The 15,025-nt window shown below is 56.3% G+C and overlaps 1 protein-coding gene across 1 annotated transcript in view; it reads left to right on the forward strand.

The window, feature by feature from the left end:
* SF3B3 (splicing factor 3b subunit 3) overlaps positions 1-12,538 on the forward strand; it is a 48,272-nt gene extending 35,734 nt beyond the window's left edge. The window contains exons 20-26 of the mRNA XM_054389877.1: positions 774-930; positions 2,863-2,988; positions 3,832-4,044; positions 7,320-7,418; positions 7,993-8,136; positions 9,240-9,344; positions 11,628-12,538. Of these exons, the coding sequence (XP_054245852.1) occupies positions 774-930; positions 2,863-2,988; positions 3,832-4,044; positions 7,320-7,418; positions 7,993-8,136; positions 9,240-9,344; positions 11,628-11,768 (985 nt within the window). The 3' untranslated portion in view covers positions 11,769-12,538. The remainder of the gene's footprint in view (positions 1-773; positions 931-2,862; positions 2,989-3,831; positions 4,045-7,319; positions 7,419-7,992; positions 8,137-9,239; positions 9,345-11,627) is intronic.
* Positions 12,539-15,025: the final 2,487 nt, after the last annotated feature.

Consider the following 15,025-nt stretch of genomic DNA (forward strand, 5'->3'; position numbering starts at 1 on the left):
GAAGTGCTTAGAGGGCCTGGAGGGGAAAACCAACACAATAACCATGAAGTGCCTCAGCAGGTAGAGTTTAGGTCATGCTAGCCCAAAAGGCTGTTTTGTCCAGGATTCCCAACCTGGCTGAGCCAGGCAGAGGGCAGGAAACAACACTTGGAAGGTGAGGAAAGGTAGATGGATGCGTCCAAATGGGAGCAGCCTGGCAAACAGCTGCTGCTGCTGCTGCTCCTTCTTCTGAGGAAAGGCAGAGAACTGACTGCTCAGCCTTGAGAAAGAAGGCCCAGGGGAGACTCCACCATGTTTCAGTGGGTAAAGGGTGGCTACAGGGAAGAGTGGGGACAAGTTCCTGCTGGGAAGATTCCAGCTGGACACAAGACGAAAATTTTTCACAAGGACAATCAAACCTTGGAATGATCTCCCCAAGGAAGTGGTGAAGTCCTCAACATTGCACACTTGCATGATTCAGCTGGATAGGGGCTGAAACATCTTGTCTAGACCATGTTTTTCCTAAGAAAAGTTGGACCAGATGATCCTTGAGGTCCCTTCCAAGCTAGGACTCTGATTCCAGTGAAGCTTTGCCCATTGCTGGGCAGTGAAAGCAAAGCTTTGGGCCGGAGCTCAGAGGGCGTGGGGAAGAAAGGACCTCTGGCAATCAGTGCTTGGGAGGTCAGGCTCCCCAGGCTGTACCTGGGTTAGGAGCAGGCTGTGCTGTGGAGGAGCCACTCCATGAGTGCAGTGTGTGTTTGTGTGCTCACACTGGGATGTCTTCTCCTCCCCAGCGTGGCCGTGTGCCGCTTCTCCAACACGGGGGACGAGTGGTACGTGCTGGTGGGAGTGGCCAAGGACCTCATCCTCAACCCCCGCTCCGTTGCTGGGGGATTTGTCTACACCTACAAGCTGGTGAACAGTGGGGAGAAGCTGGAGTTCCTGCACAAGGTGAGAGGGGGTGACTGGAACCCAGCTACAAAGGAGAGTTTTGGGCTAGCTGTTACTTCACCGGGAAAGCTGTAGCGAAACGTTGCAGGATTCATAGAATCTTCTGATCGCAGAAGCTTTAGGGTTGGAGGAGACCTCTGAGATCAAGTCCAAGCAGCAACCCAACCCCACCATGGCCACTAAACCATGGCCCCAAGTGCCATGGCCACACAGTTCTTGAATACCTCCAGGCATGGGGACTCCACCACCTCCCTGGGCAGCCTGTGCCAATCCCTCACCACTCCTGCAGCAAAGAAATTTTTTCCTCATCTCTAACCTAAGTCTCCCCTGACACAATTTCAGGCCATTTCCTCTCCTTCTGTCACCTGAAACTAGGAGTGAAGAGACCAACCCCACCTCACTGCAACATCTTTTTAGATGTTTTAGGGAGTTTTAGAGAATAATGAGGTCTCCCCTTCTCCAGACTAAACAAGGCTGATGTTAGAGGCTTGGAAGCAGCCCCAGAGAAAATAAGCTGTCACCTCCACAGTCACCTGGGACATCTTTTGCAGAGCTGAGGATTGAACACACATCTCCCTTTGCCTCAACACTGGGTAAAGGGGAAAGGAGCAGTGTTTTTGTGCCCCTGGTAGGGAGGGGAATAGAACATCTCTGTTTTCTTCGTGGAGGATGAGCTCAGAGAGCTGCTCAGAGCATTTGTTTACAAAGAATTCATCCTTGGGTCACTTGAGCCCTGGTGCTGAGGCACTCAGTCCTTGGCTGGCCACCTGAAGCTGGTGTGAGCTGTCATCTTGCTGTTTTGGTTGCATGGAGAAATGATCAGTTGCCTCATGACCAGCTTGTTTGACAAGTCTCTGGGGCTTTAGGGTTTTCAGCAGAACTCCCTTAAATCAAAGTCCTGTTCTCCTTCCCACGTGCTTCCAAGATGGGAGCAGATGAGCATCTGGAAAGGAATGTTGTGGCTTATTCACTTCCTACAGTCCTGATGCAAGAAAGTGGGTTCTGTGCTGGAGCAGGACCTTTTCTGGTGCCATCAAACACCCACTGGGAAACTGGCAGAGCTGATGCTGTGAAATAACTTCTCATAGCCAACCCAAGCAAGCTGGGAATGCTGCAGCTGGAAGCTTTCTTGCCTATTGCCATTCTCTGCTGTGCCTGATGAGTGGTGGGAGACCTTTCAGCCCTGAGTTAAGTGAATTGTGGGCACAGTGATTGTTCAGCTGGGACACTGCTCCACTGGCAGCTTCAGAGCATCTGTGGCAGATGGCTGGATAAGACTCATGCTTTTGGTTTAGAAAACAGACAGTCTGGATGGGTTTAGGTAAAACATTAATGTTTTTCTGTTGGGGATAAAGCTAAACTAAGAACCAAGACAACCAGATCCTTGTCTGCCTTTGCTGCCTGCCCAGTGAGGGGGTTCTCAGAGGAGCCCTACCCTTCAGTTAGGGGGCACTGAGCTTTTGGCCCTCCTGCAGAAACATTGTGATCAGCCTTTTAAGGTGAAAGCCTTGGCACAGGCCATTGAGTTTCATAGAATCATTTGGGTTGGAAGAGATCTTTAAGATCATCAGATAGAACCTGCCAAGTCACCACTAAACGAAGTCACTCAGCACCACACTTCCACTGCTTTTCAGTCCCTCCAGGGATGGGGACTCCACCAGTGTCCTGGGGCAGCCTTGACAACTCTTTTGGGGAACAAATTGTTCCTCATGCCCAACCTAACCCTCCCCTGGCAGGACTTGAGGCCATTTCCTCTCATTCTATCACCTACTACTAGGGAGAAGAGACCAACCCCCACCTAGCTCCAACCTCCTTTCAGGGAGTTGTAGAAAGCCAGAAAGTCTTCAGCTGCCCCAATCCATTCTGAAGCCTGGTGGAAGGTTAGCTCTGTTAATGTGAGTCTCTCAGTCTTCCTTTTTTCCCCCTCTGTAGACCCCTGTGGAGGAGGTTCCTGCAGCCATTGCTCCCTTCCAAGGCAGAGTCTTGATTGGAGTTGGGAAGCTCCTGCGTGTGTATGACCTGGGCAAGAAGAAACTGCTCCGCAAGTGTGAGAATAAGGTACTGGCTTCCCTCTGTGTCCAGAGCTGCTCACCTGGCCTCAGTGATGCTAACAAAGGGTTACCTGCTGCTTCTCCATGCCCATACAGCTGGCCCCATGCAGGAGCTTCACAAGCCTGTACAGGTCAGGCCTCTGATCTTCTCTCTGCTGCAGGTGTCAGGATTTATCCAAGCGTGAGACAGTGACTGCTGGCACTGTTCCCTTGGGTGAGGTGATCAGCAGGCTGGGGCCAGAGGTTGGAGGGTGCATCTGAACACCCCTTCAGATCCTCAGAGTTGTGAAAAGGGAATTTTTTTTTTCTCCTGGCAGTAGATGGTCCTTGCAGGGCACTCTTGGTACTTTAGGGGAAGAAATTGCAGAGTGTGGCTTTCCAACTCTGCTGCCTGCTCCTCCTCCCTCTCACGCAGGCTGCAGAACCTGTGCCAGTTGCTCACTGCTACACAAAGGAACTCCAGCAGCAAGTGCACAGGCAGGCTGGGAATTTCCATTGGAATTGGGGTTTATGTGTGGTGGTTTTGGTTTTGTTTCCTATGTATGACTCGCGTGAATAGCTGAAGCTCTCCTCCTTGAGTCTTTTATGACTGCTGTAGTGAGGGAACACTGAAGCAGCTCCTGCTTGCAGGACTGTCCCTGGCAGCTCACTTCATAGACTCATCAGCAGGGGGAGGGAGAGGCAGGGGGCAGTGTGGGGAGGGGAACAGAGTTGTAACAGGGCAGAGTTGCTCATCAGGAGCGCTCAGGTTTTGCCCTTTGGGGAGGAGTTGGGGGTCACAGAGTTGTAACAGGGCAGAGTCGCTCATCAGGAGCACTCAGGTTTTGCCCTTTCCTCTCTCTCTGGCCAGCACATTGCCAACTACATCTGTGGGATCCAAACCATCGGGCACAGGGTGATCGTTTCGGACGTGCAGGAGAGCTTCATCTGGGTGCGCTACAAGAGGAACGAGAACCAGCTGATCATCTTTGCTGATGACACCTACCCCCGCTGGGTCACCACCGCCACGCTGCTGGACTACGACACCGTGGCTGGAGCAGACAAGTTTGGCAACATCTGCGTGGTGAGTGGCACCCCACAGCCATCCTCCTGGTGACAGGGAACCGGTGGCATTGAGGCGCGCCCTCGGCGGGCTTGCTGGCGATGCCACGGGGTCAGCTGTGAGGTGCTGCTGACAGGCTGGAGGGAAAGGTTCCATCCCGAGAGGCTGGAGGGAAGGGATCCATCCGGAGGGACCCAGAGAGGCTGGAGGGAAGGGATCCATCCAGAGGGACCTGGAGAGGATGGAGGGAAGGGATCCCTCCAGAGGGACCTAGAGAGGCTGGAGGGAAAGGATCCCTCCGGAGGGACCTGCACAGGCTGGAGGGAAGGGATCCACTCCAGGAGGGGATCCTGCACAGGCTGGAGGGAAGGGATCCATCCAGAGGGGTCTGCACAGGCTGGAGGGAAGGGATCCATCCAGAGGGGTCTGCACAGGCTGGAGGGAAGGGATCCATCCAGAGGGGTCTGCACAGGCTGGAGGGAAGGGATCCATCCAGAGGGACCTGCACAGGCTGGAGGGGAGGGATCCATCCAGAGGGACCTGCACAGGCTGGAGGGGAGGGATCCATCCAGAGGGACCTGGAGAGGATGGAGGGAAGGGATCCATCCAGAGGGACCTAGAGAGGCTGGAGGGAAAGGATCCCTCTGGAGGGACCTGCACAGGCTGGAGGGAAGGGATCCATCCAGAGGGACCTGCACAGGCTGGAGGGAAGGGATCCAGCCAGAGGGGCCTGCACAGGCTGGAGGGAAGGGATCCATCCAGAGGGGTCTGCACAGGCTGGAGGGAAGGGATCCATCCAGAGGGACCTGCACAGGCTGGAGGGAAGGGATCCATCCAGAGGGACCTGCAGAGGCTGGAGGGAAGGGATCCATCCAGAGGGACCTGCAGAGGCTGGAGGGGAGGGATCCATCCAGAGGGACCTGCAGAGGCTGGAGGGGAGGGATCCATCCAGAGGGACCTGCAGAGGCTGGAGGGGAGGGATCCATCCAGAGGGACCTGCAGAGGCTGGAGGGGAGGGATCCATCCAGAGGGACCTGCAGAGGCTGGAGGGGAGGGATCCATCCAGAGGGACCTGCACAGGCTGGAGGGGAGGGATCCATCCAGAGGGACCTGCACAGGCTGGAGGGGAGGGATCCATCCAGAGGGACCTGCACAGGCTGGAGGGGAGGGATCCAGCCAGAGGGACCTGCACAGGCTGGAGGGGAGGGATCCAGCCAGAGGGACCTGCACAGGCTGGAGGGGAGGGATCCAGCCAGAGGGACCTGCACAGGCTGGAGGGAAGGGATCCAGCCAGAGGGACCTGCACAGGCTGGAGGGAAGGGATCCAGCCAGAGGGACCTGCACAGGCTGGAGGGGAGGGATCCAGCCAGAGGGACCTGCACAGGCTGGAGGGAAGGGATCCAGCCAGAGGGACCTGCACAGGCTGGAGGGAAGGGATCCATCCAGAGGGACCTGCACAGGCTGGAGGGAAGGGATCCAGCCAGAGGGACCTGCACAGGCTGGAGGGAAGGGATCCAGCCAGAGGGACCTGCACAGGCTGGAGGGAAGGGATCCAGCCAGAGGGACCTGCACAGGCTGGAGGGAAGGGATCCAGCCAGAGGGACCTGCACAGGCTGCAGAGCTGGGGCCATGACAACCTCCTGAGGTTCACCAAGGCCAAGGGCAAGGTCCTGCAGCTGGGGCAGGGCAATCCCAAGCACTGCTATAGGCTGGGCAGGGACTGGCTGGAGAGCAGCCCTGAAGGAAAGGCCTTGGGGGTGCTGGGGGAGGAGAAGCTCAGCAGGAGCCAGCAGTCAGCACTTGCAGCCCAGAGAGCCAAGCAGAGCCTGGGCTGCAGCAGCAGAAGTGTGGCCAGCAGGGCCAGGGAGGGGATTCTGCCCCTCTGCTCCACTCTGCTCAGACCACACCTGGAGCTCTGGGTCCAGTTCTGGAGCCTCTGTTCCAGGAAGGCTCTGGAGGGGCTGGAAGGTGTCCAGAGAAGGGCCAGGAGGAGGAGCAGAGGGCTGGAGCTGCTCTGCTCTGAGGACAGCCTGAGAGAGTTGGGGTTGTGCAGGCTGGAGAGGAGAAGGCTCCCAGGGGACCTTCTGGTGGCCTTGCAGGACCTGAAGGGGGCTCCAAGAAAGCTGGGGAGGGACTTTGGAGGGTGTCAGGGAGTGATAGGACTGGGGGGGATGGAGCAAAAGTAGAAGTGGGAGATTGAGATTGGATGTTAGGAAGAAATTCTTGCCCAGGAGGGTGGTGAGAGCCTGGCAGAGGTTGCCCAGGGAGGTGGTGGAAGCCTCATGCCTGGAGGTTTTTGCAGCCAGGCTGGAGGTGGCTGTGAGCAACCTGCTGTGGTGTGAGGTGTCCCTGCCCATGGCAGGGGGTTTGGAACTTGCTGATCCTTTAGGTCCCTTCCACCCCTAGCAATTCTATGATCCTCTGATATTTTTTTCTCCTCTTTCAAACATCCATGATGTGTCTAAAAAGAATGAGGTTCTGGAGGCAACGCCCTGTAGCATTCACTTGTTTTTTTTAAGGGGGTGAGTGGTTGTCATCAGAGGAGGATGGGGGGAGAGGGCTGAGGGGGGAGAGGGTGTTTTGTGCTAATTGAAGTTTCCAATTTGTGTTGAAATTGCTCCTGGAGCTTTGTTGTGAATAAAGCCTTGGGATGAAGCTTGTGACTGTGCAGAGGGCCCCCAGGAGAGAGCTTGGTGTCAGGGTTATCGCTCTTTAGTTTTCCTTCCCTGGCATTGAGCTTTTTCTCTCCTTCTTCCTCTCCAAATTGGCTTTGTCAGTGCTGACACTTCCCTGCTTGGCTGGGTGTCAGCAGAGGAGGAGGAAAGCAGAACTGCTCTTTCTGCCAGGCCTTTGATCTCTCTCTGAAGCGTGCTGTGGGGTGCTTTGGATTGCAGAGTTCAGTCAGTGTCGGACACCATGCTGGCAGGATTTGACCTGACCCACAAAAATCAGTCCTCTTGGCTTTTCCTGCCCCACACACATCGAACTCTTTCCTGACTGGGAACCACCTTTGAGCCATTTTGGCCATACCTCCCAGGGTGATCTGTGAGTGCCAAGCCAGGCAGAGCCTGGTCAGGAGGTCCTGCCCACGTTCTTGAGTCCTGGGCCATCAATCTTGACAGTCATGTTGAATTCTAAAGGCTTCATTGGAGGAGCAAATGGATGATTTTGCTTTAAGCATAAAGTGGTTCTTGTGGAGTCCACCAAAGTGACCTTTCAGAGACCAGAGGGATTCTCCAGAGGTCATGTGCTGCTTCTCTACACCTCACTGACCCTTTCTTCTTCTTCAAACACAGGTCAGATTGCCTCCCAACACCAATGATGAGGTAGATGAGGATCCCACAGGCAACAAAGCTCTCTGGGACAGGGGGCTGCTTAATGGAGCCTCACAGAAGGTAATGCTTCATGGCAAACAAGAGATTATTGAGATGTGATTGAGGCCCTCTCCTTGGGAGACACTGAAGGTCAAATTTGATGTGGTCCTGTGCAGCCTGATCTGGTTGGAGATGTCCCTGCTGCCTGCAGGGGGGTTGGGCAGGGGTTTGAGGGTTCCTGCCAACCAAACCATTGCATTCTGTGGTTGTTGTGCTGCTGTTCTGTGAAGTCCTCTGCAGTGGTGGCCAGATGGGTGTGCAGGAGCAGAACTGCCAACACACCATGGTGTGGGTGATTCTTTTTCACGGTCCCCAGGAGCCAATTCTGAGTCTGAAATGGCAGCTGAGGCCCATTTGGTGCTGTCTGATTGCAGCAGCAGGCTTGTTTGCTTTCCCTCATCACTCATATCCCTGTGCCCAGCTCCAGCATGCTGAGTGGTGCCATCTGGTCACAGGTGGAAGGCCCTTCTCCTTCAGAAGGGCATTGCAGAACTAGCAGGTGGCCACATTCATTCTGCTCTCCTCTCTCTCAAGCCTTTTAGCTGATAAAGAAAAAGGCCCAGAGCAAACACAGGCTTCTGTGCTTGACTTGCAGGCTGAAGTGATCATGAATTACCACGTGGGAGAGACTGTGCTGTCCTTGCAGAAGACCACACTCATCCCAGGAGGCTCTGAATCTCTTGTCTACACCACCTTGTCAGGGGGCATAGGAATCCTGGTCCCCTTCACTTCCCACGAGGTGAGCAAGCTCTGTTGCTATGCTGCATGGTCACTGCTTCTCTGGGTGCTCTTCCCCAGGCACTACAGGAACCTGCTAGGTCCCTTGAGGGTTACTCTGGGGCTCTGCAGGGAAGCCTGTGGCTGTGGGACAGTGCACACTGGGGAGAGGAGGAGCTTCTCAACTCCTGCAGTGGTTCTGGAAGTGGTTTTCTTGTTGCACTGTTCTGCAGTCACAGAATCGTTTTGGTTGGAAGAGGCCTTTAAGATCATCCAGTCCAACCTTAACCCAGCACTGCCAGTCTGGTGCTAAGCCGTGGCCCTCAGCACCACCTCTCTAGGGCTTTTCAAACCCTCCAGGGATGGGGACCCCACCACTGCCCTGGGCAGCCTGGGCCAGGCCTTGACAAACCATTGGGGGAAGAAGTTGTTCCTCATGTCCAACCTAAACCTCCCCTGGCATAATTTAAGGCCGTTTCCTCTTGTCCTGTCACTTGTTCTAGGGAGAAGAGACCAACCCCACCTGGCTCTAACCTCCTTCCAGGGAGCTGTAGAGAGCAATGAGGTCTCCCCCTCAGGCTCCTTTTCTCCACACTAAACACCCCCAGGTCCCTCAGCTGCTCTTCCCCAGCCCTGTTCTCCAGACCCTTCCCCAGCCTGGTTGCCTTTCTCTGGACCTGCTGTCCAGCCCCTCAGTGTCCTTCTTGGAGTGAGGGGCTCAACACTGAAGCCAGAATTCTAAATCTCCTCATGCTCTAGAGGAGCTCTTGGGTGCTTGAGTGTCTGAGGAGGGATCCTTTGGCCTGCTTTTTGCAGCCTGTGGTCTGTTGCTGAGGCACTGACGTTTCAAGTGCTGAAGGTGGTATTCTCCTCTCCACTTACTGGAGCCTCCTGGAGAGGTGGGTGCCAAGATGTTCACGCTGCCCAGCTGCTGGATGCTCCTTTTCCTGATCCTGAGCAGGGTAGCCCTGCCAGCTGCTGTGGGTGCTGCCAGGGTGACCATGACCTTGGCTGCTGCAGCAGAACCTAGGGCCAGCAGCGTTCCAGGCACACCTCTCTGATGGATGTCTCTCGTTGCCAGTGACATTGGCATGTGGCAAACTGTTCTTCATTCCACCCCTCCAGGACCATGACTTCTTCCAGCATGTGGAAATGCACTTGAGGTCTGAGCACCCTCCTCTCTGTGGGAGAGATCACCTCAGCTTCCGCTCCTACTACTTCCCAGTGAAGGTAGGTCTGAGTGGGCAGCACCACAGGATCACAGGATGGTTAGGGGTTGGAAGGCACCTTCAAAGATCATCAAATCCAGCCCCCCCTGACAGAGCAGGACCATAAAATCCACCACAGGTCACCCAGGAACACATCCAGATAGGTCCTGAAAGTCTCCAGTGAAGGAGACTCCACAACCTCTCTGGGCAGTCACAGTGCTCTGTGACTTTCACAGTGAAGAAGTTCCTCCTCATGTTGAGGTGGAACCTCCTGTGCTGGAGTTGATATCCACTGCCCCTTGTCCTATCACAGGGTGCAACTGAACAGAGCCTATCCCCTCCCTCTTGACCCCCAGCCCTCAGATATGTAGAAACATTTATTAAATCCCTTCTCAATCTTCTCCAGACTAAAAAGCCCCAGAGCTCTCAGCCTCTCCTCACAGAGCACATGCTCCAGTCCCTTAATCTTCCTAGTAGCTCTCTGTTGGACTCTCTCCAGCAGATCCCTGTCCCTGCTGAACTGGGGAGCCCAGAACTGGATGCAGTATTCCAGGTGAGGTCTCAACAGGGGCAGAGGGGAAGGAGAACCTCCCTCAATCTGCTGGATACACTCCTCCTAATGCCCCCCAAGATTCCATTGGCCCTCTTGGCCACAAGGGCACATTGCTGACCCATGGAGAACTTGCTGTCCACCAGGAACCAGCACCAGCTGCAGAGCCTTGCCCTAGCCTGCCAGAAGCAGGACATGGTTGCTGTTCCCTCAGGAGGGTTGGTGTTAGTGACAGGCAGGAGCAGCACTCCCTGAGGAGAGCAGCACTTAACAGCTTGTGTTTGGGGCTCCTCACCTGTGTAGTGAGCCTTCTGAGGGTTGCTCTTGAGGCTTCAGACCTGGGGTACTGCTGCTGTGCTTCTCTCCTTGCCACAGCATCTGCATTTTCTTGGAATAACAGCGGGCACCAGTACAGTCTAGGGATAGTCCTGCTGGAAAGCAGCTCCATGGAGGAGGATCTTGGAGTCCTGGTGGACAGACAGTTCCCCATGGGACAGCAATGTGCCCTTGTGGCCAAGAGAGCCAGTGGTCTCCTGGGGTGGCCAGCAGGGCTGGGGAGGTTCTCCTCCCTCTCTATTCTTCCCTGCTGAGACCACACCTGGAATACTGTGTCCAGTTTTGGGCTGCCCAGTTCCAGAGAGACAGGGAACTGCTGGAGAGAGTCCAAGAGAGGCTATGAGGATGATGAAGGGACTGGAACAGCTCTGCTATGGAGAGAGACTGAGAGCCCTGGGGGTGTTTAGTCTGGAGAGGAGAAGGCTGAGAGGGGAACTGATCAATGTCTGTCTATATCTGAGGGGTGGGGGTCAAGATGAAGGTGCCAGGCTCCTTTGGGTGGTGCCCAGTGATAGGACAAGGAATAATGGGTACAAGCTGGAACTCTGGAAGTTCCACCTCAACATGAGGAGAAACTTCTTTGGTGTGAGGGTGCTGGAGCCCTCTGGAGCAGGCTGCCCTGAGAGGTTGTGGAGTCTCCTTTGGAGACTTTCAAAACCCACCTGGCTGTGTTCCTGTGTGACCTGCCTTAGATGATGCTGCTTTGGCAGGGGGGTTGGGACTTGGTGACCTCCAGAGGTCCCTTCCAACCCCTGCCATTCTGTGGTGCCATCAGGGAAGCAGCACTCTGCATGACAGGGCCAAACGGGGTGTTGCCTGGGGGGATGTATTTTGTTTTCTTTGCTGCTGTTGGAAATTGAAATCCTGGTAGCAGCCTCTTGGTCCTGCTCTTGAGGAACCACCTTGGAAGCTGTTAACTGCTAAATGCTGTCACAGAAGGGTCCAGATTACTGGGGGAGAGTAACAATGTAGTAGCCACTACCAGAAAAACTCAAGCTAAAGCTGTCCAAACACAGAGGGTGATCTCTCTGAGCCTGAGGCTGATCTGCAGCACGGAGATGTCTCCCATCTGGCTGCAGATGTGCTTCTGCAGCCTCTCCAGCAGTGCTTGGGCTGAAGGCAGGTCCTTCTTCCTGTCCCTGGGGTGATTTATTTTTTTTTGTTCAGCTGCACCCAGGCTTTTTGGGGTTTCTCCCTTCATTAATCAAGACCTGGTCAGTCATTTGGCTGCTAACTATTCAGCAGATGAGGTCACCAAGCGTGGTCCTGTTTCCAGGAGGGGATTAAGAAGCTCCTGGGAACAAACTTGTTTGTGTCCATTTGTTTTTGTGGGTTTTCTTTTTTCCCCTGTTTAGGCAGGGTTCAGTGCCTCTCTGTGGTGCTGATTTCAATGCTTTCTCTCCCCCTTTACCCTTGCAGAATGTGATAGATGGGGACCTGTGTGAGCAGTTCAACTCCATGGAGCCCAACAAACAGAAGAATGTGGCCGAAGAGCTGGACCGGACCCCACCTGAGGTGTCCAAGAAGCTGGAGGACATCCGCACTCGCTACGCTTTCTGAGTGGCAGGAGCAGAGCTCCTGGGGGGATGTTCTTCAGGCACATCCAGGAGGGAGGAGGAGGGGGAATCTCCCCTTCTCTGCTGCTTTTTTTTTTCCCTTGGTTTTGCCCCCCTCGTTTTTCCAGATGTTGGTTTGCTCCGCTTGGTTTGATGTTTCAGAGTAAGGTGACTCCAGTAAACGCAGTATCCAGATGTTAGGTCTTTCCCAACACACATCTCACTGCTCAGGTGAAGGCTCCTGAGATGTTCTGGCTTCCTGACATGTTCTGGCTTCCAGCCCCAGAGTGAAGTGCTCAGGCTGTGCCTCTCAACCCCATCTCCTCAGCCCCTCTTTAGGATGGAGCAGCCCCAAGGAGCTGCCTTGTTGGGTGGATTTCAGTCGAGCCTCTGTAGGATCCAGTGGGTTTTGCCATTTCCCAGCTTTCTGGTGAAGGAAGGAGCTGTGAATGTGACTCAGGCTCCACCAGGCTCCTCTTGCTAATCAGTGGCAAGAAGCTCTGGGCATCTACTGGCCCTGGGAGCAGCTGGTGGGGAGCCTGGCTGTGTGCAGGGCCTGTCACACTTATCCTGAAGGTTTTCTCCTGCGTTGTGGAGGCTTTTTTTGGACTCTTCATTTCTGACTGTTTTCCCTGTAAATAGAGTTTTGTACAATGTTGACTCTCTTGGGGGTGGGGAAGAGCCTGAGTCTGGGACTTGATTTGTTTCATAATAACTTTGGCAAGAGCAGCGTCTCCAGGCTCGGAGTTGTGAGCAGCACAGCAAGAAATAAAAGCCTGGTTTTTAACTCACCCGACTCTGGCCTCCTCTCCTTCCCAGCAGCTGCTCCTCCTGAGCTGGCAGGAGCACAGCAAGGGGACAGAAACATGCCCACCCTCAACCCCACAGCCTGCCCCAAGGCTGGAGCCAAGCTGTGGCTCTGTGAGCCCCTCTCTTCCCCCACCCTCAGCTCAGCCTGCAGCTGGCTCCAAGCCCAGCAGCTGCTGCTCCCCAGTGCCACTCTGCCCCGGGGGGCAGACATGGAGGAAGGGGGGGTGGGAGGGGACTTTACCCCAACTACTGTTCCTCTAGCCCTGCCAGGGCATGGCTGTGGCTCAAGGCTCCTGCAGAGGAGGAGCAGCTGACTGCTGGGAAGGCTCAGGGCAGATTTCTCCTGGCTGGCAACAGAAGCTCACCCACCCAGCTTCCTGGGCTTTCCTCCACTCAGCCTTGCTCCCCGCCTGACTCCTGCCCATGGCTGGGGTGTGACAGCCTGGAAAGGGGCTTGGCTGCTCCCTTCCCAGCTCTCAGGTGGCCCTGGTGCCATCCAGGAGCCTCCTGTCCTCTCCCCTCTCTTGTTGTTGCTGCAGGCCTGCGTGGGCTGGGGTCTAACACAAGGCTGGCACCCTTTGGCTCCCATATGGCACTCAGCCACCCAGGGCTGCACCCTTTGGCTCCCATATGGCACTCAGCCACCCAGGGCTGCACCCTTTGGCTCCCATATGCCACTCAGCCTCCCAGGGCTGTACCCTTTGGCTCCCATATGGCACTCAGCCACCCAGGGCTGCACCCTTTGGCTCCCATATGGCACTCAGCCACCCAGGGCTGCACCCTTTGGCTCCCACGTGGCACTCACCCAGCTTCTGGAGGGCTTTGAGCTCTCTTCCTGGTGCCAGCTGTGGCAAGGGAGGGATAAGAGCATCAGCTGAGCTTGCTGGGTTCTAGCCTCTGGCTTGTCATAGCTGTAGGGTGCCCCGGCCCTGCTCTTGGCATTCTCCATCCCCTTGTTCTCCCTCTAGGGGGTGGTGCCCTCTCTGGCTCAAGGAGCACTGACAGGAGAGCTCCTGCAGAAGCTGGTATTCCCACGGGTGAAATTGCATTGGGAAGGGGGGGGTCAGGGTCTTCCCCAACTGCTTGCAGACAGGAGCAGGTGCCTGGGCTGGCACAAATCCCCTGCCAAGGGCTGCTCTGGGCACTGGCTGAACCCCCAGATCCCCTTTGCTTGGGGGGCACTCCCACTCCCCAGGCAGGAGCTCTCCTAAGCCCCAGCAGGGTGCCTGGCTGCTGCCAGGCTGGGTGCCATGTGCTGGGGGCCGTTTCCCTCGGGCTGGCACCAATGGGTGGTTTCCAGCCAAGGAGGGCAAACCTCCCTCCGTGCCAATCCCTCCCTCCTCTTCCTCGCCTACTTGATGCCTACGTGGGTAGGGAAGGCTCTTAAATGGCTTCCTCCCAACGCCTACAGCAGCCGCGGGCGAAATCCCCACGGAGCCCGAAGCGAGGAGCTGGGAGCTGGGTCGGCTTCTGCCCTGGCTTGGAGCGAGTGGAGGCAGGGAGGGAGGCGAGGGCTGTGCCCGGGCGCAGCCTGGTGAGGCCTGGCGGGAAGCTTGGCAGGAGCGAGGCCGTCGGCCCTGACTCGGTGCCAGGGGAATCCCAGCGCTGTCTCCTCGGAGCAGGAGCACATTCCCTTCCCACGCCTTTCCCTGGGAGCGTTGACCCCGCTCTGCCGCCTGCCTGCTCCCGCCGACCCCTTGCGCACCCGGCAGCCCCTGCCTCTGCCCCAGGGGGCTGCTTGCGGGAGAGGATCTGTGTCCCATGGTCCCCAGGCCCCTGCTCCTGCCCGCGGTGGAGCCCTGAAGGATGCTGAGAAGGCAAGGTGGCAACGTCCTGCTGGTCTTCAGCCAGCCGGGAATCCGCCAGCCCCTTGGACGCGGATCCGGCTGGGCAGTGCCCCCCCACCCCAGCGTGCCCCTTGCACAGGGCTGGTTTGACATCCACTTCGAGTACCCCCAGATGCACCTGTGGGTGCCTAAAGCCATCCTGGGACACCTGCTGGTGGAGGAGAACACCCCAGGGTGTGCAAGGTGGTTAGCTGGGGAGCGTGTGGGCATCCAGCTGGGTTGCATGGGCACCCTGCAGCACCTTGAGCAGCAGGAGGGCTTGTGGCATAGTTAGGCACCGCAGGGGCACCCAGTTGGGGCATCCAAGCACCCAAGTGGGGTGGCCAAACACCTCAAGGAGCAGGGAGAGGGACCTAGGAGAACATCCTAGCTGGGTTAACAGGGCACCGTGGGGACACCCGTGGGGACTGGCTGTGTATTGTGTGGGCACCAATATGGGTTAGCTGAGCACCCTGGGGACACACATCCGGGCTAGCCAAGCACCCTTGAAGTCACCCAGCCAGGGCAGGTGAGCACCCCGGGGACACCCATTTGGGTTAGCTGAGCACCCTGGGGACACCCATCTGGGTGAGCTGAGCACCCTGGGGACACCCATCTGGGTTAG

This window comes from Indicator indicator, chromosome 19, assembly GCF_027791375.1.
Source record: "Indicator indicator isolate 239-I01 chromosome 19, UM_Iind_1.1, whole genome shotgun sequence".
NCBI classification, from domain to species: domain Eukaryota; kingdom Metazoa; phylum Chordata; class Aves; order Piciformes; family Indicatoridae; genus Indicator; species Indicator indicator.